This window comes from Sparassis crispa (genome assembly GCF_003851025.1).
Source record: "Sparassis crispa DNA, contig_000001F, whole genome shotgun sequence".
Classification (NCBI taxonomy): domain Eukaryota; kingdom Fungi; phylum Basidiomycota; class Agaricomycetes; order Polyporales; family Sparassidaceae; genus Sparassis; species Sparassis crispa.
The window spans coordinates 3108890-3130875 of record NW_020939748.1 but is presented as its reverse complement, the minus strand read 5'-3'; the positions used below and the strand labels follow the sequence as shown (position 1 = coordinate 3130875).

The 21986-nt window shown below is 52.8% G+C and overlaps 8 protein-coding genes across 8 annotated transcripts; 4 read left to right on the top strand and 4 right to left on the bottom strand.

The window, feature by feature from the left end:
- Positions 1-461: 461 nt before the first annotated feature.
- Positions 462-2587, bottom strand: SCP_0211110 (hypothetical protein; the record flags this gene model as incomplete). The annotated part of the gene is made up of 4 exons (XM_027755021.1): positions 462-692; positions 812-1132; positions 1193-1365; positions 1447-2587. 4 exons carry the CDS (start codon positions 2585-2587, stop codon positions 462-464), a joined length of 1866 nt encoding a protein of 621 aa, XP_027610822.1.
- A 452-nt stretch (positions 2588-3039) lies between these two features.
- Positions 3040-3686, bottom strand: SCP_0211100 (hypothetical protein; the record flags this gene model as incomplete). Its single annotated transcript, XM_027755020.1, has 2 exons — positions 3040-3102; positions 3198-3686. The coding sequence occupies 2 exons, from the start codon at positions 3684-3686 to the stop codon at positions 3040-3042; spliced, it is 552 nt and encodes a 183-aa protein (XP_027610821.1).
- A 793-nt stretch (positions 3687-4479) lies between these two features.
- SCP_0211090 (hypothetical protein) lies at positions 4480-6223 on the top strand (the record flags this gene model as incomplete). Its single annotated transcript, XM_027755019.1, has 3 exons — positions 4480-4686; positions 4748-4818; positions 4873-6223. 3 exons carry the CDS (start codon positions 4480-4482, stop codon positions 6221-6223), a joined length of 1629 nt encoding a protein of 542 aa, XP_027610820.1.
- A 716-nt stretch (positions 6224-6939) lies between these two features.
- SCP_0211080 (hypothetical protein) lies at positions 6940-7896 on the bottom strand (the record flags this gene model as incomplete). Its single annotated transcript, XM_027755018.1, has 2 exons — positions 6940-7753; positions 7826-7896. The coding sequence occupies 2 exons, from the start codon at positions 7894-7896 to the stop codon at positions 6940-6942; spliced, it is 885 nt and encodes a 294-aa protein (XP_027610819.1).
- Positions 7897-9018: 1122 nt separating this feature from the next.
- On the bottom strand, positions 9019-10107 carry SCP_0211070 (NADH-ubiquinone oxidoreductase 23 kDa subunit, mitochondrial; the record flags this gene model as incomplete). Its single annotated transcript, XM_027755017.1, has 6 exons — positions 9019-9038; positions 9102-9212; positions 9301-9372; positions 9429-9521; positions 9583-9720; positions 9771-10107. The coding sequence occupies 6 exons, from the start codon at positions 10105-10107 to the stop codon at positions 9019-9021; spliced, it is 771 nt and encodes a 256-aa protein (XP_027610818.1).
- A 174-nt stretch (positions 10108-10281) lies between these two features.
- On the top strand, positions 10282-10837 carry SCP_0211060 (Probable prefoldin subunit; the record flags this gene model as incomplete). Its single annotated transcript, XM_027755016.1, has 4 exons — positions 10282-10342; positions 10399-10489; positions 10541-10673; positions 10733-10837. 4 exons carry the CDS (start codon positions 10282-10284, stop codon positions 10835-10837), a joined length of 390 nt encoding a protein of 129 aa, XP_027610817.1.
- Positions 10838-12093: 1256 nt separating this feature from the next.
- Positions 12094-14043, top strand: SCP_0211050 (hypothetical protein; the record flags this gene model as incomplete). The annotated part of the gene is made up of 4 exons (XM_027755015.1): positions 12094-12160; positions 12208-13734; positions 13794-13971; positions 14025-14043. The coding sequence occupies 4 exons, from the start codon at positions 12094-12096 to the stop codon at positions 14041-14043; spliced, it is 1791 nt and encodes a 596-aa protein (XP_027610816.1).
- A 3987-nt stretch (positions 14044-18030) lies between these two features.
- On the top strand, positions 18031-19452 carry SCP_0211040 (hypothetical protein; the record flags this gene model as incomplete). The annotated part of the gene is made up of 7 exons (XM_027755014.1): positions 18031-18428; positions 18484-18546; positions 18594-18683; positions 18733-18772; positions 18833-19004; positions 19060-19213; positions 19266-19452. The coding sequence occupies 7 exons, from the start codon at positions 18031-18033 to the stop codon at positions 19450-19452; spliced, it is 1104 nt and encodes a 367-aa protein (XP_027610815.1).
- Between the last annotated feature and the right edge of the window lie 2534 nt (positions 19453-21986).

Sequence of the window (21986 nt, the reverse complement as noted above, 5' to 3'; positions counted from 1 at the left end):
TCGCAATTAAGAATCGCCGTGTAAACGTATCATACAGGGAGACAAATTCGACGAGGACGGTGCGCCCCACCAGCGGATGGTCGCCCGCCTGTCCCAATCGGATTAGAAGGAACGCGCGTACACGTTAGCAAACCGTCGTGAAAGGTCGTGTAGGTATGCAACGTCGAAGCGGAGCAGTATCGGTGAGACCGAAGGAGGGAGATGCTAGCAATACATCATAAAGATGAGACGGGGGCGTGATGTTCAACGATACATTGTGTGGTCCGTTGTCGGTCAGAGGTCGTAAGGTATGGCAGGCAGAGAGGTATATACAGCCGGTGCATGCTCTAGCCGCAATAAGTGCGCAGAGGTAGGTAAGCATAAGTAGTGAGCCACAAAGCAATATAACGTTCACCAAGAAAGCAAGGAAATTACGAACGGATAAATGTCAGTAACAAGATGCGACCCGGGTATCGCGGCGTTCAACGACGGTCGCCATCGTCCGTTGCGAACTCTTCGCTATCGCTCTCGGAGCTGAGGGACTCCTGCTTGAGGGGTCGCAACGGACTGCCAGGGAATGAGATCGAATTGATAGGGCTACTGGGCAGGATGCTGAAATTTATGCTTGACGAGTAGCCCGTAGTGCCCTCCTCGTACAACTTGCGCGCCGACTCATATTCCAGTTTCTCCTGCTCGGCCTGTGCAAGGAACGGCTGCAAATCATGTGCGCGTCAGCGTCAATCCTCATAGCGTTAAACCACCACTCGATCCCGGGGCCTGGTTTTAGACAAACGCAGGCATCGGCATCGATGATGGTGTTACAGTCACAGACCTTCCGCTGCTCGTCCGTCATTGACCGCCACTTGCCGGCCGCTAAGACGCTCTGTTTCGTCGTCTCAGTTTCGTCGCCGAAGACCTCCCTAACCAAATCGGGATCCGACCGGATCCGCTGGAGAAACATGAAGTACGCGCTCAGCGGCTTCTTCGGCGCATTTGGGTCCTTGATGTTGCCCTTGCGCGACTTGCCCGCCTTGCGCTGTGCGGTCCGAAACGCGTTCTCGCGTTTGATATCGTCGGGCGTCAGTTTGCGCATGTATGCAGCTAGCTCGCGCTCCCGCGTCTCCTTTGCCGCCTGGGAGCGGCGTTTGTACGGCTGGAGGGGAAGATCAGCGTGAGGGGCGCCTCCCCGAGGCGCGAGGATCAGGTGGCGTACCTCTTTCTCCTCGGGGGTGAGCTTCGCATACTCCTGCCCAGCCTCTTTAGCAGCCTGGGCGACATTTAACTTCTTATGGCTGGACGCCTGGTGGCGCTGAATCCAATCGGTGAAATACAGCTGCCACGCAGATGGAGCAAGCTTGGGAGGGCGCAGCATTGACCTGGTCGGGGCTGGAAGGACGGCAGGGAACACGTCAAAATCAACCAGGGGCAGTGGCAGAGAAGGGAAGAGAAGACTTGAGGAATACTCACGGCTCTCCGACGTCTTTTCCACGGGTCTAACCTCGTCTTCGTCCACGGGAGTGGTGCGCTTCTTCTTTCGCACCGTCGCATCGCGATCATCGTGCTCGCTGATAGACTCGGCACGGCGGCTGTAGGCGCGCGACTGGAGCGGAGGGCGGGCATACGAGAGCGAGGGCGCGCTGGAGGACTGGAAAATCTGGGAGACAGATGTGACTGCGCTCCGTCGCGTCGGGACGCGCTGCCGCTGAGTGGCGAACGCGTCTTCTGCGGAAAGTGTGAACTCCGCAGGCGTCTGGGGCGGCGAGAGTGACGTGTCCTGCGGGCTGGGCGAGTCCCATAGCTGCGTGGCCCACGCGGGGGCGGGAGGAGCAAAGGCCTGCGACATGTCGTGCTGGAGAGCGTCTGTCATGATCGTGTCATCTTGGGGAGAAAAGGACCGGGGCAGCGGCTGGAGCGCAGCAAAGGCTGTCATAGGCGAGAACGCGGTGACATCTGGGAAGACGGAGGAGCTGTTGCTGTAAGCAATAAAAGACTCGCCGGGAGGTGACTGGGACTGGTGATTCGGGATCGGGATGGGCAGCGACGAGTGGAAGAGCGAGGGAGGGTCGGGATCTGTTATCCAGTGCGAATAAAGGCCACTGTCGTTAAAGTCGGCGAGCGGGGGCAGATCGTGGCTGGACAAGAGATCCGGAGAGAAGTGTTGGCGTGCAGGAGGGATGTAGGGAGAAGTATGGAGCTCTGGCTGGCTGGACAGCGAGTCGGGAGAGGCAGGGAAGGGATGCATGGTGTAGTCGTTGACATGGTCCCAGTTGAACGGCGACTTGCGGTCGTAGTAGTCGTCAAAGTCGAAGATCATGTGATCCGCGTCTGGGACGACGGGATCGAACTGGGCCGGGTCGTCGAACGCGTAGAGATCGGTGAGCGACATGTGTTCGTGGGCGATGGCGGGGGCGTCGTGGTGGAAGCTCGGGGGCATGCAGAACGGCGGCGGCGGGGGACTGGGAGCGGGCTGGGAGGAGAATAGACGCGACCTTTTAAAGGACGGTGGGAGGGGCAGGAGGCAGTAGGGACGGAGGAGGGACGGAGGGGGAGATTTAAAAGGGCGGCGGAGGGAAGAGGGAAGCGCCAGCGGCGTTCGAAAGGGAGCCATTTGGGAAGGACGTGCGACAGTGACTCAGAGGAAAGAGAGTTGAAACTGTCGGAGAGTTTCGCCTCGCCAGCTGCCTTTCTGGGCGAGATGTCCGTCCAAAATTAGTCTCCGAAGAAGTGCGCGATAGAGAAAGAAGATCGCGCGCTGCGGGCTAGTCCCGATGCCCACGCCCTCCGACACCTCGATGCTACCAGACTGCGCACCGCCGATCCCATCTGTCCAACCGCCCCGCCACCCGACTTCCCGTGCGAACCCTCCATATGGCATCTCCCGCCCGATCCCCCGTCCACCCTGCGCCAATCTCCCATTGTCCCAGTCCCCCGTCTGTCGCTTTCTCGCACTCACTCAACTCTTGCATCCTCACGCTCACGCATAACATATCGCCAAGCTTAGCGTATTTCCATTTATCCTCTTCGAACTGCGAGGTACTGAGCACCTCCCGCCAGCTACACTCACAGAACCACAATCGACTCCAGCGGCCGGTATCGTGGGTTGTTGTACACACTTTTCCCCGCCTATCCATACCACCAGACCAACCCCCGGCAACGACCGACCACAGATAACCATCAGCATTCCACTGCGTCATCCACCCATCATCCAGGTCACTCACCTCCCATCCTTTCACGTCCTTCATGATCTCTTTCTCCCGCGCCAGCGCCGCCTGCTGCCGTCGGTACGCGTCCCGGTCCCCCTCTGCCAGCAGCAGCGGCACAAGGTAAATTCTAGACCATACTTTCTCTCGCTGCAGCTCCCTGCGCAAAGAATACACATATGTCAGCAAATCTTGCTCATGTAGCCATATTCGGCGCGTCAATGAATGAACGATAAGCCCTTCTTCGCGTGCTTCGGCCCAAACCGAGCCACGTTCCGTGGCGAGCGGGCCTCCCGAGCACACGTTTTCCGTCCGCCTGACCAGGGCGTTCCAGAATCGACAGTCACTGCTTTCCACGCACCTCTTCTCTGTGTTGCCCAATCCGACGCGGTAGAACCCGTAAGCGCACACCGCCGTCACACCGCCGAGGATGACGAGCCCACTCGGTCCCCGGAACGGCAGATTGCGCTTGTACTTGATTGCATCAAACCCGCCCGCCGGGGGCATGTCCCTGCATACGAGAACCACAGCCGTCTAGGTCAATAGAGAGACCAAGAAGGGAGACAATTGCACCCACTGTCGATAGGGAATCGACACTGCGACACACAGCCCGTGTCAGACTCTGCCTTCTGTTTGCAATATGCGCGACCATAACTCACTGGCTGGGGTCTTCTATGTGGAGCGTTATGTGAGCGAGTCAGTAGCTGCCGACGTTACGGCGGACGTAGCAAGACGATGGCAGCAGACTTGACAAGTTTGTGGGCGCGCTTGCCCCGAACCCTGCCCTGATGTCATCACGTGGCAGTGTTCTCTGAGCTTCGCGGATCGCAGTTGGCTTGCATCTGCTTCGTCCAGCGCAGTAAATAATCTATCTTGTCGTTTAGGTCACAGAATGGCGAACTTCGTGTGCAAATTTGTACGTATACAGATGTTACAAACATAGAGTAGTGACACAGCATGGTGTTCGCGCATTCGACGCGACTCAGGCGAACTGCCTTTTCAGGAACGCGATCACTAAAACGACCTCCATTCCGTCGCACTCGAGGCCGCGCCCAGAAGACAAGTGCGCGTAGAGAATGGAGGCTTGCATAGCTTCATACAAAAGACAGTGAGAATTTTTCCCGACATAAGGGAGTGAGGCCTTGCGATGCGATGAGTGAAGCACTGTCAACGCCGCAAATAGCCGAAGGTCTCGGGCGTCTGTATGGGAAGTCGCAAACGACTCAACGCCGGCCAAACATGACAGCTCAGTGCGCCTCCGCGGGCTCGCGCTCGCACTGCCTCTTCCCTCCCGACCACCATGTCCCGCCAGCCGTCCCCTGGGCCCTCACACCTGTCCTTGCAACCTACCTACCACTCACCGGTGGTGCTGGCAAATCCTGCTTTCCAGCAACCGAAGCCACAAAGACAGAAGGCTTACGTATCAGGTATCACTGCGGGCGTTGAGGACGTCAAATACCAGGCCAAGTACAAGGATCTGAAAAAGAAAGTAAAGGAAATAGAAACCGTGAGTCAATACCTGGCACTGCGGTCTGTCTGACGTATTCGTGACCTTGATCGTCCTCCAGGATAATGACAGGCTGTACTTCAAGCTGCTTTTGGCCAAGAAAAATATCCGCCGAATGAACCTTGAGCGAGCGTGAGTCTGTGTGTCGTGTGCGTATGTGCAATTTCAATATTGAACCCGCGATAGTATTCTGTACGAGCGCCTCGCTGCTGTTCCGCCTACTCCGGGCAGGCATCCTCAGGAGCTGCCACTGGTGGAGGATCCTCTGTTCCACCCACAGGCCCCTCTCCCGCCGGAATCCATGATAGATCCCAGCGACCACGCCCTCGTTGAATACATGCGTACCCATCCAAATGCGCGCCTCATTCAGGCTCCCGATGGGAGAGTCATCGCCGTCGAAGACACGCCTGCCCCAATTGTCCACGGCGAAGTAAACACAATGATACCGCAGCCGCCCCCGCACGAGCTGCCCCTCGTGCACAGCTTCCACCATGATTCGGGGCCCGGGTACGACCCCAATAGACAATTGCCCCCGCTGCCTCCAATGATTTCTCCCCTACGCGCGCCCGAGTCTCCGTCACAGGGCCTTCCGCCCATGGGCGAGCACCATCACCACCATTATCCCCCGGGACACCCGCACGCCCACGCCCACACGTCGTCGCACAGCAGCAGTTCTAGTCACCACGCGTCCTCGGCTCGCCCGGACCTCGATGCACTCGCAGGCGGTTCCCGCATGGAGCCTCTTCCCATGCACAGCCGCAGCCCGAGCACGGGAGACGACAGACGGCGGCCGGCACCGCTCCCCGTCCCGACGCACCCACAGATGCCCGCGTCGCCGCCGCCCTCTGCGCCGTCGCCGACGAGCACGCGCAGCACCGGCGGGAGCATCGGCGGGAACTCGCGCATCCATAACCACCAACGCATTGGCCCCGGCGCGAATATCCACCGCGAGATGGCGCAGCGAGAAGCGCGGGAGCTCGAGGCGCTCCGCCAGCGCGAGATGGAGGCGGAGCTGTACGAGCGCGACGTGGCGTACCAGTCGCGCATGGATGTTGAGGAGCAGGACGAGGCTGCCGCTACCGGCGCAGCGCAGTGGCGCAACGACGCGCCGCTGGTCGGCCCGGGAGTGTCGCATGGCACGTCGCGCGCGGACACGCCGAATGGAAATAGCGCGAACAGGACCCCGACGCGTCCTGCGTCCGGCGAGGCGTATGAGTATGACCGCGAACACGAGCGCTCGCGGTCGTACGGCTCGCGCGTGTATGAGGAACACGAAGACCGCGCTGCGCACATGCCTCCGGTGGACGTGGGCGCGGTGGCTATGGAGTCACGGAAGAGATCGCGGAGTGATATCGAAGCGGGTGATGATTACGACGGTGAGATCCGTTCTCCAATTGAAGGTGGGGCTGCGGGGAGGCCTTCTCCTCTGTCGGGAAGCTCGGCGTCTGACGGCAGGGCAGCCAAGAGGATGCACCCGGGTGATGATGAGGGAGGTTCCGGTGAAAGGAGAGACGAGCCGATGGATGAGGACGCGTAGGTGTGTGCTCGGTGTTCCCAATCCTGGTCTCGCAGCTGTGTTCTTTGGACGATCATGGATAAAACACATATGGCTGTCATGCCTTATCCTTGTTTGCTGGTCTATCTATCTGTCTGTCTGTTGTTTTTCACATGTCACATTATGAGATTATCTAGGTCTTGCAGAACTCTACTTAGGCTCCGTGTATCGCGCCTCTCAAGCAATTTATCTGCCGTAAATATGGCTGTGTGATTGACCGCGTCTTCTCCTCGCATCTTGTCCACCACAAGGCTGGCATGAGGGTACCGTGTGCTTACCGAGTAAGACAAATGTCTCTCCGTTCTGATACTCCATGTAAGACAAATGTCTCCGTTCTGGTACTCCATGTAAGACAAATGTCTCCGTTCTGGTACTCCATGTAAGACAAATGTCTCCGTTCTGATACTCCATGTAAGACAAATGTTTCTCCGTTCTCATATTCGAAAATCTCTCAGCAGTGAACGCTGGCATACGGTCTACAAGAAGCATATATATTCTGGCATGCACTTGCCAAGCAAGCCAAATATCGCTCCACTGCGGATATTCGGAAATTTCATAGCAGTGAAAATTGACATACGGACCGCAGGAAGCGTATACATATATATATTCTTGGATACATGGTGATATGTCGGATATGCTCAAATCAAATAGATAGGGTACGCACGCCACTATGGGACTGTCCGCAGCGAGAAGAGATGTCATGAATGCAGGCGAGGAGACTGGCTGGACCCATATCCATTATCGCCACAGTGCGCGAGCTGCTGGCCGTCAAGAAGTGTGCTATGCCCCCATGCAGACTGCGGCCCAGTCCTGCTGACCGATGTGCTGCTCCGCACGTCAGATTCGGCTTCAGTGTGCGGATCTTCATTCCCGTCTTCGTCCCAGGAAGCTGTCGAGCGTTCTGCAGATAGCTGGAACTTGTTCTCAGGAGGATAGTGTGGCGGCTGAGCCGCTATTGAACGGCACAGGAGCGCCTGGTCGGCCCAGTATCGTTCCAAGCTATCCTTGTCCCGAAACACGTAGTGGTGCTGCGAAACTCGTGTCTGCACCTCTTTCCGGTGGCGCGCCTCGAGTGAGGCGTCCTCGGTGTACTCTGAAACGGGAGGCCTGGCGTTGAGGATGACGTCCATGATGAAGGGCCGTTGCCCGGACCCTGTGTCGCCTGCGACAACTTGACCGCCCCTCCTTATCAGCTCCCTCATCGGTGAAGGCGGTGGCATCGACAGTGAGAGCGGCGGTGCAGACCCTGGGGCGGGCAGGTGATTCCGAGTCTCTGGGTGCGGTGGCGCATGAAGACCGTCATAGCGTCGGCGGCTGCGGGGAACACGACCACCACTAGGAGCGGCTACTTCCAGGGAGCGCGTCGGAGCAGGTGATCCGCCATGGGCACGATGACGCAGTCCAGTATGTGCTTGTCTGGCAGATCCTGCCGCCTGCTTGGCCGAAGCGCGTTTCTGCGAAGGGCGTCCTCGGGCGTTCCGCCGCGAACCGGGAGGGGGAGCGTTCGTTATCCTTGCAGCGGTCACGAGGGAAGTTATTCAGTCCACTGAAGACAGAGAATCATAAGGATAGATCGAAGCTTACCGTTCGTGCGCGCCTGAGGTGGTGTGAAATCCACCAGCGTCCTCGGGGTTAACGATGTCACGCAGGTCCATTAGTAGCGCAGCTGCCGCGTCCAGCCGCCGTGAACGCCTTGGCCATTGGGCGATTGAGATCCTGACTGGGCCTACATGATCCGCTTCCGCACCCACGGATCAGCGTGTGCCAGATCGAACTGATCGAAGAAAGCGCTGTGCTCTCGGAATCAAAATGCCCCAGCTTCCGCGCTCAGCATTTCTATTGACTGTGGGACTGAGCAGGGTTCGCCATTCAGTGTCCCTCGCCTGCCAGTGGAGTGAATTCGCAGCTGGATAGGCATGGAATAGGGGTCGGACCAGAGTGGAAAGTCGCAGCCCGTAATGTCAAAGAGCTGCGGTCCGAGTTGCCTGACTGGTCTCTGTGGGGAAGAGATAAGGGAGAGATGTTCGGATGAGGCAAGGAACGCCCCGCGAGCGAATGCGAATCTGTTTCATGAAAGCATCTCAGCAAGTCAGCTGCGGAGGGGAGAGTTCGACGACTCACAGCCCTGTCTGCCCGTGTAATCAAAACATACCTCCGTCAGCAAATCCACATAACAAGCAAGAGGACTCGGGCTCACCAATACCCGGCATAGACAGCTAGCGCACAAGATGGTTGGTAGCACGCGTTAGAGCGGCGCGCGGAACAGTCGTCGATCCAGAACGTCTCAAGAGCCGCGGAGCAATCGGCAGATGAGTTCGCTGTCTTATTAGACTCAAGGTTCATGTAAGTCCGTGTCTTGCCGGTCATCAATCTCTGCCAGAATCGCAGCCACAGAAGAATTCGTTCGCACCTGCAGCACTTCACCAGAGGCTCCTCGAAAAGGTCATCCCACGCGGCACTTTTCACTCAACGCGAAAGCCGCAAATCTGCAGCCGGACCACACATGCTTTCCTGGGTAATATCCAGCGTTGAGCCGGAACCTTGCACCACATCCTGAGGCATGATAGAACGAGCGACATAATCATGACGAACGACAAACCTCTCCACAACGAACATAAGAGTCGCATTAGTCATGCAAACACCGTATTATATTCGACCGTGTGAGAAGCGACGCGGGACTTTCCTCGACGAAGTATGTACACCAGTTGAGATTAAGCCTTCGTCTTCGTGGCGGCCCGCATCCCTTTCATCCCGTGCTCCGATTCTCATCCGCATTGTCACCGGTATACGTGGTCCGCTGGGAATGAAGCACTTGAGTGCCTGTACCTGCACATGATAATTGCGATGGGGAAGAACGCACCGTGCAAGTTCGCAGCAATCTCGGCTTCGGCCCTGTCACCGTTCGCCAGCAGCTTCTCTTTGTTATACAGGAGTTCTTCGCGTGTTTCCGTGGAGAACTCCTGGTTTTGGGCTAAACAATGCGAAGCAAGATTCAGTCAATACACGTTCCCACAGGCGGGATACGCTGTAGAGAAGTTATTGGAGAGGAGACCACATACTCTCTACGATGGCGTCCACCGGACAGGCCTCCTGACAGAAACCGCAGTAGATGCATTTGGTCATATCGATATCTAGTAACCGGATGCATTTCAGTTTAGAGCGGGCTACTCGGCAAGATTTGACGGACCATATCGCGTGGTCCTTCGCGAGCCATCTAGGCGGGCCTCACTTTCGATAGTTATAGCCTGAGCTGGACAGATAGCTTCGCAGAGTTTACACGCTGCGGAGAACGGACGACGTCTTATCAGCATTCGCCAACGGCATACGTCACGAAATCATACCAATGCATCGTTCTTCCCCGCTCGGATATCTTCGGAGGGCATGCTCTCCACGGAAACGGGGAGACAGAGGGCCTTTCTCAAAAGGGTACATAATGGTGTATGGCGGCCTGAAGAACTGTTCCAACACAATCCACATTCCTGGAGAATGGTCAACCGTGAAGATGAATTGACGGACAGCCATGACGCACCTCTTAGAATTTCAGTGAAGAAGAACAGATGGACAGCCTTGTCGATAGCACTAGGACCATCCTCGTAACGCATACCCTCCTTGCCCGGTTCATCTCTAACGGAGAACATGGCAGTGCCAGAGGGGGAACGAGGAGCAGAGGGACCAGGAGAAACGACATGAGGAGCCTGGTCCCGCAGAGCTTCCTTTAGCAAAGGATCGCGTTCGTGCACATTATGCTTGTGAGGAGCGGTAGAGAGCGAGCGGTAGAACGAAAGAGTAGAAGCCCGCAAGGGCGTACTGGATGCTGCCAAGCGGGTCGACAGTCCAGCAGTCGCAAGTGCGCGAACAAATGCCATGGTTGCAGTCGATGCGCTCGACACTGGAGAACGCTTCGTCGATGTTGCCAGCGACGGCGACGGGACGCCCCTACCCGGGGACTGCCGGAGATGCACGTGATGCTCCAGCCAATCCGGCTGCAAGGATCTAACATTTGGCGCAAGCCCTCAGTGCCGAGCTACCGTATCGACGCGATGTCCTCAAAAGCAAAGGCCAAGCAGGTACAGCCGACGGTTACTCCCCTCTCAACGCAAGGTACGTCGCTGGTGTATTACTTAAAGGCATAGTTGACGACCGCAACGGCTAGCCAGAGATTCAACAGAACTATAATCGCTTGCAGAATGAACTTCAGACTTTGGCCGGCAAGATTGGTGAGCTGGAGCAGGAAGCGGAAGAGCACAGGTTTGTGCAGCACGTTCATATTATATTTTGGATCTCATCGGACTTCAACAGCCTGGTCCTGACCACATTGGACGAGGCATTGGCGGAAGAGCCGGATCGCAAGTGTTTTCGACTAGTTGGCGGTGTTTTGGTCGAGAGAACTGTGAAGGATGTTGTTCCTGCGCTGCAAACAAACCGTGGTGGGGTGAGTGCAAGTTCTGATCAGATGCAGGGCCAAGCGTTGACCACTTTATTTCCGGACAGATCTTGAAAGTAATATCCACTCTCGCAGAACAATACAAGACCAGGGACGAAGAATTTGAGACGTTCAAGCGGGACTACAACATCCGACCAGCAGCAGCAGGGTAGATGGTTCCAAGCGATGCGGTTCGATTCTTCGTATCTCGCACGGCAATTAAATAAGGCGCGTGCAGGCCGAACTTTGTGTTCCTGCGTGAATCTAACTTCGGGATCATCTCATCATGATGCAGAGAAGTTCGTGGTTCGAAGACATTTTTCTTCATTCCTACGCGTGCATCAGCATCCCCTCTGGATCAATCGCGTCGCGGTCCCTACGCTCCTCGTCCCACCTCCAATCTGCCACAAACTTCCTTCTCCTTCGAGTGTATGAACAGTACGAATCGCTATATATACTATCTCTGTACTTGAATGCAGTGTCACTATGTACTACATGATCCTTGTCCTCGAATTTGATCGTCACCACGGTAGAGGTCACGTGCACCGTGCAACAGGTTTTGTCGGGATAGTGGATGCCTTCCCGTAGGATTTAGAGCACTTCTAAATCACAAAGCGGACTGCGAAACACCCCACTGTGTCGGAACAGCAGGATTTGTGAAACCGTAGCGTCGCAACATGATGATGATCAAACCAAGTTCTAGAGGGTCGGAGGACGAGCGGCAGCATGATGTAAGCAATATGCAGCACCAAATATAGGCAAAGATGGGCATTGCGAGTGGGCGGAGACCGAAATCATCGTTTAGAGAGACGTTTAGAATCTGGAAGGGGGGGTCGACCCTGTCGACCCCCCCTTCCAGATATAAGGTTTAGAGCTCACTCTGCTCTCACGGTATGCGGAGATCAATTTGCCGACGTGCCGGCCTGATTTAGAGACGAAATTTAGTTTAGAACGTTTCTAAACGGCTACGGGAAGGCATCCACTGTGACATGGTCTGATGTTCCTCAAATTTATAGAGCTGGATTATATGTGGAGCCGGAAAGTGCCTCTGAGCGAGGACCAGGAGGCTTCCATATACACAACTGAGGCAGGGACTGCAAACATCAGTTTCTTATGTTGTCTCTAGGCCTGTAGATACCCCAGACATAGGTATAGTGAAAATTTCGATGTTGCTGCAGTTTTGCCACTCTCGCCAGCGTCGCCGGCCCTCGCCATGGTTGGCGGCTTGAGTTTCGCCTCGCCGGCGCTTGGCGAGGCCTTCCGGGAGTTTTGCCCACGACACTACGGGAGGTTTAAACTCTGCTTCTCCTTCATCTTGTTCCCTTTCGAGGCCTGGATAGCCTACGGGCTAACATCCCGTTATAATATTGTCGCCTGCAAGCTTCCTGGCCTACAGTCATTCTCTTAAGTTATCACCTTCGGTTTCGCAATGTTCAGGACCGGCGTCTGGGTGGTGATTCTCCTCGCCATATTTTCAGCAGCTGCTCCGACCCCGCGTAGGTGCCCATTCGTGTTTATGCACTGAGCTCTAACTGTTTGATAGACTTCAATAGCTTTGCGTTGGATGTCTTGTCTAGTCCAGATAGTGCGGCTGCAGACACTCTTTCCGTGGCGCCTTCCCCTGCGATCGCGACGGATGCTCCAAACCCTGCAGCAAATTCCACTTTTTCATCTAGGCCTGACTCACACTCTTCGGTCGCTTTTGTGACAACTCCGTCCGGAAATTCCGGTCCGGGCGAGTCGCTGTTCCCGTCTAGCAACTTCAATGGAGAGTCGACATCAGCATCTCCTCCCGAGACACCTTCGTCGGTTCAGCCATCTGACAGCTCAAGTTATTCGTCCCAAATTGAGGCGTCGAGTGCTAGTCCTTCCGCAAACCCAGGCGCGTTCTCAGCGGCGTTTTCGCCCAGCATTCTTCCAGTCAGCTCCACAGCGGTAGTTTCGACACCAAGTTTGGCAGCGTCTTCAGTTCTCTCTTCATCCGCAACGCCGTTTTCGTCCGCTGTTCCCACTGATTCATCAGTTGGTCCCAGCTCGGCGCCGTCAGACCCTTCATCTGCTGCTTCTAGCTCGGTGGCGTCCTCCTTCTCAGCTCCGACGAGTTCACTTCCAGCATCTCCTGTTGCATCGTCAACTCCTGCACCGTCGAGCTCTGTCTCTGCGATTTCCTCGTCGTCAGCTGTATCTTCGTTTTCCTCACCCTCAGCGTCAAGCTCAGTGACATCATCTCCCATTGCTTCTGTTTCAGTTTCGTCATCGTTGCGGTCGTCATCGGCTGGTCCTACTCCAGTTTCTCCTTTCTCTTCGAACCTGCCGTCCAGTACGCAGCCTATTGTTTCCTCACAGTCTACCGTGTCGTCCGTCGGCTCGCTCTCACAAAGCACTTCACTTCCTCCATCGTCCGTAGTCCCTTCTTCTACTCCTTCTGGCTCGTCCTCTGGGGCATCCAGCTCCACTCCCAGTGTCAGTTCATCTAGCGGCTCATCCGCACCCGTATCTTCTCCTACGTCATCACCCTCCTTGTCCGGTCCGACATCCGTTTCGGTATCGTCCTCTCCACCTTCATCTCCTTCCCCCTCGACGACGGCGAGTCCGTCGCTACCTGTCTCTAGTGCCTCAGCTAGCTCCTCAGTGACTACTACTCCTGGATCTTCCGTGCCCAGCTCTTCCACTCCTGCGTCATCGGAACCTGCCTCTTCCTCTCCTGCATCGTCCGCACCGGTCTCTTCCACTCCTGCCTCGTCGGCGCCTATCTCTTCTAGTCCTGTGTCATCTGTGTCGGCACCATCTTCATCGTCTGCATCCTCCTCATCTGTTCCCTCGCCTTCACCGACAACTGGACCTGCTGAGATTTCAGCATATCTAAGTCTTCACAATTCATACCGTGCAGAATATGGCGCCGCGCCATTGACATGGTCCACTGATCTCCAAGCTTCTGCGGAGAGCTGGGCGCAGGGCTGCCAGTTCAGGCATTCGGACGGTGCGTTAGGTCCCGTGGGCGAGAACTTGGCCGCTGGCACTGGATCATTCAGCCCTTTGGCCGCGGTCAATTTGTTCATAAGCGATGCTTGTAAGTCCGACTACTGACGAGCGAGCTGCAATATCGGACTGATAACATGTTCTCGACAGCGCAATATGACCCGCTTAATCCTACTTTCTCACACTTCACCCAGGTGGTGTGGAAGTCGACGACACAATTAGGATGCGCTGTTGCATCGTGCGACAGCATTTTCGATCCGAGCTTCGGCCAGGCGACATACCATGTTTGCTTGTACAATCCTGTCGGGAATGTTGTCGGAGAGGAACTGTGAGTGTAATCTTGCTAATAGCATAGCCTATCTAACCATGTTGTGCCCACAGTCTCAACGTCCAAGCTTGAGTGGATCTTGTTATATCATACATTGTTTCGATCTCAGGGTGTGGGCTTGCCCACTGCGTTTACGGTCACGTGTCTCTGCTTGCAAGCTTGCGTACCTCTTCTTTTTTATGGTTCATTCAAGCGACTGCCCAGATGGAGGCAGAGGTTGCATCAACCCCCCCCGGAGGCTGGTAAATGTTATAATATCGGAATCGTTTCTTTTCGCCTTTTCGTGCAATATCATTGCGATCTCATGACGTCCGTTGCCGCTATCAGAATAACCAGGAATCAAAATATCCAACTGAATGTCGTAAAACGGTAGACGGTCTGACACCACTTCAGCATCCACCGCTTAGCCTTTCAAGACCCTCTTCGAGCTCTTCCGATTTTGTCAAAGAGCCTTACGTTGTCTCAGAACAATGAGAATCCATGTGATTGACCTCTGGCCGTGGCTAAACCATTCCTTGCGAGGACTTCTTTATCGTTGTGCCGCTGGAATTATTTTGCCTTCTAGGAGCCTATGGAAATTCTACCGCCGCTCCCTTAGGACTTCTTTCATTAATCATCGTGCTGTTGTTTGGAGCAGACACAGTCACTTGGGTGTGGAACAAAGGAGCAACCGGCAATTCCCTGCATTCTTCAACACATCCTTTGTTCGCTCTATGCACAATGATCTTTCCGACAGAAGTTCTCACCACCGCGCGGCTCTACCGCCTCGACGACTGTGCACATAAATACAACGCTTTTGACCAAGTACAACCGCTATTTCTCCCTCTCTGCTTTGCATGCATGCCGTCATCAATTGACACTTTGATAGACGTCCAATCCCAACTGAGATACAGCCGTGCCGTCTACGTCGGAGAGTATGCATCATCTTCCGCTCCCATCAGGCCCCTCGAGGTACAAGGGAACACATTTTCGGAGTCAAGCCGTTGGTACGAGTCATGTCAATCCACAGTTTGCGTTGACCTGATATGGACCACCAGTGCTGTTACTTCCGAGAATGGCAGCTCGCACCTCTTCAGACCGGTCGACATTCTGCTGCGATGGTGGTGTGCTATCCAGATCTGCGCTCCATCGTATCTCCGTGGCCTTTGTCATACAAGTTGGCAAGGGACTCTTATTTCTGCCTTCTTCCCGGCTTTCTAACTGCCTCATCTTTCGGGACATCCTATTCAGAAGTCAGTTCTGTTGTCACACCATGCCCCAAATTCAGGTGTCGCATCGTAAGGTGAGTGGCTTGTAGCATGGGATTGCCAGGTACTCATTGTTCATACAGGCTACAGAGGGAGTGTACAAATGTGACAATTGTCACAAAACCTTTGGCCACCGTGATGACATTCGGCGGCACAAACTGGCAGTACACGACAAAATAAAGTGAGGGTGTTGGTGGTCGCGACATCGAACATCTGCCTGACATTGCTTTAGGAATTTCTTCTGTGAGGCTGAGGGCTGCCAGAAGGGCTTCTTGCTACCTGATGCATTAAAGATGCACGGGAAGACCCAGTGAGCATCAATCTCCTAAAGGCCTTTGTACTTCATTCTGCCCATCAACAATGTCTGACTTCTGCTCCCTCAGTTCCAATGAAAGACCACATTACTGCCCTTTGTATGGCAAGGATTACAAGAGCGAGCAGACGTGGAAGCGGCACATAAGAGAAGTTCACCAACATGATGGGAGCCAATTCATGTGCACTCTTTGCTCAACCAGGTCATCCTCTCTACTAAACTGCAAGTCTTGCATTCACTGACATTTACATTGTAGATATCAATGCCAAAGGCAATTTGTTGAGCACCTTAAGAAGCATGACATGATGCTGGAGAAGAGCATATTGAACCAAACTGTGTCCCACCATCATCGAAGTGGTAGTGCTGGGGGTCAAACCTAATTGTTCTTCCAGTGGAGGTGAAGAATCAACTGCAATGGCCTTCACCAGCAGCTTGGCCAATGTACCAGCCAACCCCCTGTCCAGAAGTGCCATACTTTGTTATTATCGTGGCACATCATCGGGGCTCACCGATTGTTCTGCACTTCCACCAGGATAACCAGCATCTACAGAAACTGGTACAAGCTCAAACGAGATGAACAAATTGTAGGGATGCACATCAGGAATCCCATATTCTAATGAGCTCAGATGATGGCGGACTCACTGGAAAGAGTCAAATCAGGTGACATGTCTGCAACGAGAAATCCGAGTCACTTTGCGGATAAAGCATTGGCTCGCCAATACTGGACCCCGAAGCGTATTGGCAACCAGGAGATGTTGATGCAGGATAATAGAATTCCTCATTCTTATCCTCGGTATGGGGAAAACTAAAGCAGGAGCTGGATGGGGCAGGCTGAAGAGTGTACTGCTCCTCCAGTGCAGTTTGTTGAGCCTCAGCCTCAGCAGTGAGTTCTGGACCTGCCCCTCGACGTCTTGCCCGACTGTCTGCGGCATCTTACACAGCGTCTGCACTGTGTGCCTGAGAAGTGGTGAACTGTCTGAACTTATTCGGTGAAAACCGCCTTTCACCAATAAACTTCGGCATTAATTAGTGGATAGTGATTTGGATGTGATTTCCCCTGATTTCTGATCCACCGAGAATGGTAGTGAAATTCACCAACGACGATCCGCGTCGAAACGGTTCGGGAATTCACCACCTACTTGTTGGTGATTTTCTGTTGCGTTAAACTACCAAGTCCAATCAACCCTGCCCTAAATGTTCAAGTTTCAACATGGCGTCGTCGAGCTTCGTCGTGCGCTGGCATCGCTCAACACTGTCTCTAGCTTTGCACTTCATCTGGAAAAATCACTTTGGCTACATCGCCAACCCCCAAATATGTATGCTACATGGTGCTACAGAGTGCTACAAATCGGGCACTTGTTAATGTAGCTTACATATCTGAGGGGATTTTTCCAGATGTTTCCAGCGCTCTGCTCGGGCCAGCTAATCTGGACTGGCTTAGTCAAATTGATCTCTGGTGTTGTCTCGTCTGCTGGGCTCCATGGCTTGCTCTCTGGGGAAGGTTCAATCCTTACCATGGCAAACAACAGACAGGTATGTGCAAATTTTGACGCAACGAGTGACCTCCCGGCCTTGCTACGGTATTCTGATGTCATCCTATGCCAGTCCCAGCAGACGGCTCTGTTGTGCAGCGCAGAGCGCGGTTTTAGGCGGACATGGTTTTAGGCAGACATGGTTTTAGGCGGACGTGGTTTTAGGCAGACGTTGTTTCACAAATTACGAGGGAGCGTAGGATGTATGTGTTCATTGCTATATATTACCGGAACTCTAGATCTGTATATATGTACTGGAATTGAATCTATATTCAATGTTTCTGGTAGTGAATTCAGTGATTGAGCGGAACCTAGTAGAAATCAACAATAAACAACCGGGTTCTCACGACTCGCCTTTCGACGCAAGGTAGTGAAATCGGACATTTTCTGGGTGATTTTTACCGCTTTCGCTCACCGAGAAAATTGGTGAAACAAGATAGTAGACCCTCGAAAACCTAGTGACATTCCATATGTAAAGTAGTAATACCTCCGAAGATATCTAGTGAACGAAGTTCGGGCTTTTCACCAACTTCCGGGCACACAGTGCTGTAGTGTATATATAGAACGCTATAGACTATTTTTTTTTGGATTTTTCTTGGCTGTATCAAATACTGTTGGAGACATTGAGGTGTTGCACTAGCCAAATACACTCTTGCAGTCCCGATTTTCCTGGGGCGCACTACAGGAATTGCTATTCCTTCCGCTACCATTGATTCAAGAGGCTACAGTACTTTTACAATCTTAGTCACTAGGCGACTCAGCGGAGTGATGATTCTGAAGCATGTAGGTCAGGTGATCTCAGCGCTCCGTGTCCGCCATTATTCCCGAGGCTGTCCTCAGCCTCACCACTGAAAGCTGTTCAAGAAGACAGTCCCTGAGCGCCGCCCTATATACTGTGGAGGGCGTGGTCTTTGTCTTACATATCTCCCTCCACCATATCCTTCTGTACGACGACGTCCCAGTCGATATGCCAAGCGTTTTCGAGTCTCTCCCTGTTGAACTCATCGCTGACATTCTAACTGAACTCGATCTCACTTCGCTCGTGATAGCCGCGTACCTATCGCGCCGTCTACATGCCGTCTCCTCGGACACGTCCCTCAATCCGTGGCGAGGGCCTATCTTGCGTACACTTCGCAATCCGGATGGCTCCTATGAGCCCTGTCTCAAACACTTGAGTGTACGCTCGGTGGTTCCGCGCCTGAATTTCGTAGAAATCCTGAGTATCGCCAGGGCGCCTTTCCTTCTCTTTGACGCCACACTCCCTAATCTGAGAGAAAGTGAGTGGGAGCTGTGTTTCCGAAGGCGATTTCTGCCTGGTTGGGCGAAGGTGAAGAAGGACTGCACGTGGAGGGAGGCATTCGTGAAGTCCGTCTTACGCTGTGTCCTCATATTATCGTGTCACTCATGTCCTCTTTGGTAGGATGTTGCACCGTGTATGGCACCGCAGTCATTCTTCGTGTACCACGGACGAAGCTTGGACAAAGTACGGTTGTGATTTTCGTACGTCAACTTGTGCTGAGTCCTTCTCAGTTATATTGTCCTCAATCGGAATGGAACGGCCAACCAGCTAGCAGGCTCGTCCCGCAATTTTAACGTGCTGACCATCTCCGACCAACTGAAGTGAGTTTAGCTTTGCTCTTGGGCGGATGGAGGCCTCATTTTGGCGCAGAGTGCAGAGTAACTTGATGCATCTGGACACAAGAGTCAGGGTCGGTCGTTTCTTCCCTTTATTTGCGAAATACGTCTTATCTAACCACAACTATTGACAGGTCCTGGTAGAATTTGCAGACGTACGAATCCTTGCGATTGGAGTCCTGAACCATACTACGACGTCACTCTTCGTTAATCCAAATGCGCGGGAACTCCTGCACCCTCCAGGCATAGAGAAGGAGGAAGAGGTGGACGGTGCTTCTGTCTCACCGTCGAGCTCCCAGTCTTCTGGTATGTGCTGGTGGTTGGAATGCACCAGCGGCAGCTGACGCAATGACTCTGTCAGGTACATTAAATCAGACATATAGGCGACTGGCCTATCCTCACCCATCTCCGTCTCACGAGAATTATCCGTTCCACACCCCTGGAGGTGAAGATGTGCGATGGGTTGACACGGAAGAGCTGGAAGAGAAGTGTTTGCAGTGGGTGGGGAGCATGATGTTCGACTCATATTGACCGAGAGGAATGCACTGCTGACGACGATTCTTGTAGGCTCACCGCCCAACTCCTCGGCCCTCACACGAAAGAAACTCAATTTGGTGCATCTCCTGTGGACTTCGACCTCGTAGTCGGTTCGGGACGGAGTCAGTACGCGTCTTTGACGTTTGATGACCTTATGGCCGTTGCCCCGTGGTTAAATGTGACTAAATGGATTGAGGGGCCTGGGTTGGGCCATTAATTGGATGTGCCTGCCGTATACAACGAAGTGAGTAGGATGGGACAGTCACTCAGATACCGATGGACCATGCTAGATAGGGTAAACATATCTCAATATTTGCTGTGCAATCAATTACACTGAATACACGTTTTCGACGCAGCTGCTATGCAGTTTGTGGATACAAGTTACCACCGCATCCTGTGTCTCGGCGTTGGAATTTAGTCGGATCATTTGCGGAGCCTTGCACGGATTGTGCCAGGAGATCTACCTCCTGAGGTAAGTGTTGGAAAGTCCCTGTCACTCAACCTTCCACGTCTTCTCCATAAGTCAAGGTTATTCACGAGCCGCTGTACAACACGCTTTTTTGATCAACTGTTTGCACAACTACAGCAACGTAGCGAGCGAAGGGCCAGACTCAGTGGCAGCGTATTAGGAGAGGCACGGAACAAATCCTACGTGTTTTGGTATGTACACTAAATCACAATTAATCTGGCTTTGTGTGAGATTGTTTTCAGCAACTCTACTGACTGAACTGCTGATCAATAGGGGTAGTCAGAGTTGACGATTCTGTGAACGATTCTGGTGGCGATTCTGAGTCGATTTCGGTGAACTGAATCGTGTGAAAATCCTATCAATTTTGACCACCCCAATTCCTCGCAGGTGTTTCTCGCGATTTTGTGCTGATCCCGGCGAGGATTTTGCTGTGCTGTACTGTCGAGAAAATAGACAGACATAGCTTCTTTATTAAGGGGTGCAACAAGCTATCACCCTATGCTGTTAATATGAGTGAACAGTAAGGAAGGCGTGGAACCTCTGAATCAGAAAGTACCGAGAATTATGTGGAAAATTATCGAAAATAAGGTCACAGCCCATATATTATCACCAGAGCACGAATCTATTATGGATTCTATGGAGGATAAGTAGTTGTTTCTAATGATTACAAATTTTGTAGTAGTAGATACAAAGGAACAAGAATCGAGGTGCGAGAATCGGCGATTCTGAGGTAGAAGCGCCTCCAGAGGCGATTCGACGATTCGATGCGATTCACATCCGATTCTGATTCTGAGTCGATTCTGGATGCAAAATCGTCGTCAGAATCGGTGCTCGGAGAAACTCTGAATCACCCCAGAATCGCCAACTTTGACTCCCCCTAATAGGGGTAGTCAGAGTTGACGATTCTGTGAACGATTCTGGTGGCGATTCTGAGTCGATTTCGGTGAACTGAATCGTGTGAAAATCCTATCAATTTTGACCACCCCAATTCCTCGCAGGTGTTTCTCGCGATTTTGTGCTGATCCCAGCGAGGATTTTGCTGTGCTGTACTGTCGAGGAAATAGACAGACATAGCTTCTTTATTAAGGGGTGCAACAAGCTATCACCCTATCACTGGAGGCGAAAGTGGATGTTCTGCCTTGGAACAGTGTCTGAACATCCAAGGAACAGATTACGTTTTTGGACATGTCACATGTTCTGAACATGATAAGGAACATCCAATATGTCTTGCACAATGTTCCATTGGAGAGCATGCTGGAGACATGTTGCATGTACCATTCTGGAACATATAATATGTCTCACACAATGTCTCATTGGAGAATGTCCTGCAGACTTGCTGCATGTTTCATTCTGGAACATGTATCATTTTGCTACTATATTCTGGGCTTGTCTCTTGGTGCAATATGCTCTGTATAATAAGGATTTCCCATGGCCAAACACATTACATTTCTGGCCACCGTTAATCTTCAGAACATTGTGAGAAGATGTTAAGTGCTCCTACTCCAAACATACAAGATGTCCTGGGCACCAAGAACATTTGCAGTACATGTATAATTTTAGTATAATTTTAGTATGTATCATACATGTACTGCAGATGTTCTTGGTGCCCAGGACATCTTGTATGTTTGGAGTAGGAGCACTTAACATCTTCTCACAATGTTCTGAAGATTAACGGTGGCCAGAAATGTAATGTGTTTGGCCATGGGAAATCCTTATTATACAGAGCATATTGCACCAAGAGACAAGCCCAGAATATAGTAGCAAAATGATAAATGTTCCAAAATGAAACATGCAGCAAGTCTGCAGGACATTCTCCAATGAGACATTGTGTGAGACATATTATATGTTCCAGAATGGTACATGCAACATGTCTCCAGCATGCTCTCCAATGGAACATTGTGCAAGACATATTGGATGTTCCTTATCATGTTCAGAACATGTGACATGTCCAAAAACGTAATCTGTTCCTTGGATGTTCAGACACTGTTCCAAGGCAGAACATCCACTTTTGCCCCCAGTGTATGCTGTTAATATGAGTGAACAGTAAGGAAGGCGTGGAACCGCTGAATCAGAAAGTACCGAGAATTATGTGGAAAATTATCGAAAATAAGGTCACAGCCCATGTATTATCACCAGAGCACGAATCTATTATGATTTCTATGGAGGATAAGTAGTTGTTTCTAATGATTACAAATTTTGTAGTAGTAGATACAAAGGAACAAGAATCGAGGTGCGAGAATCGGCGATTCTGAGGTAGAAGCGCCTCCAGAGGCGATTCGACG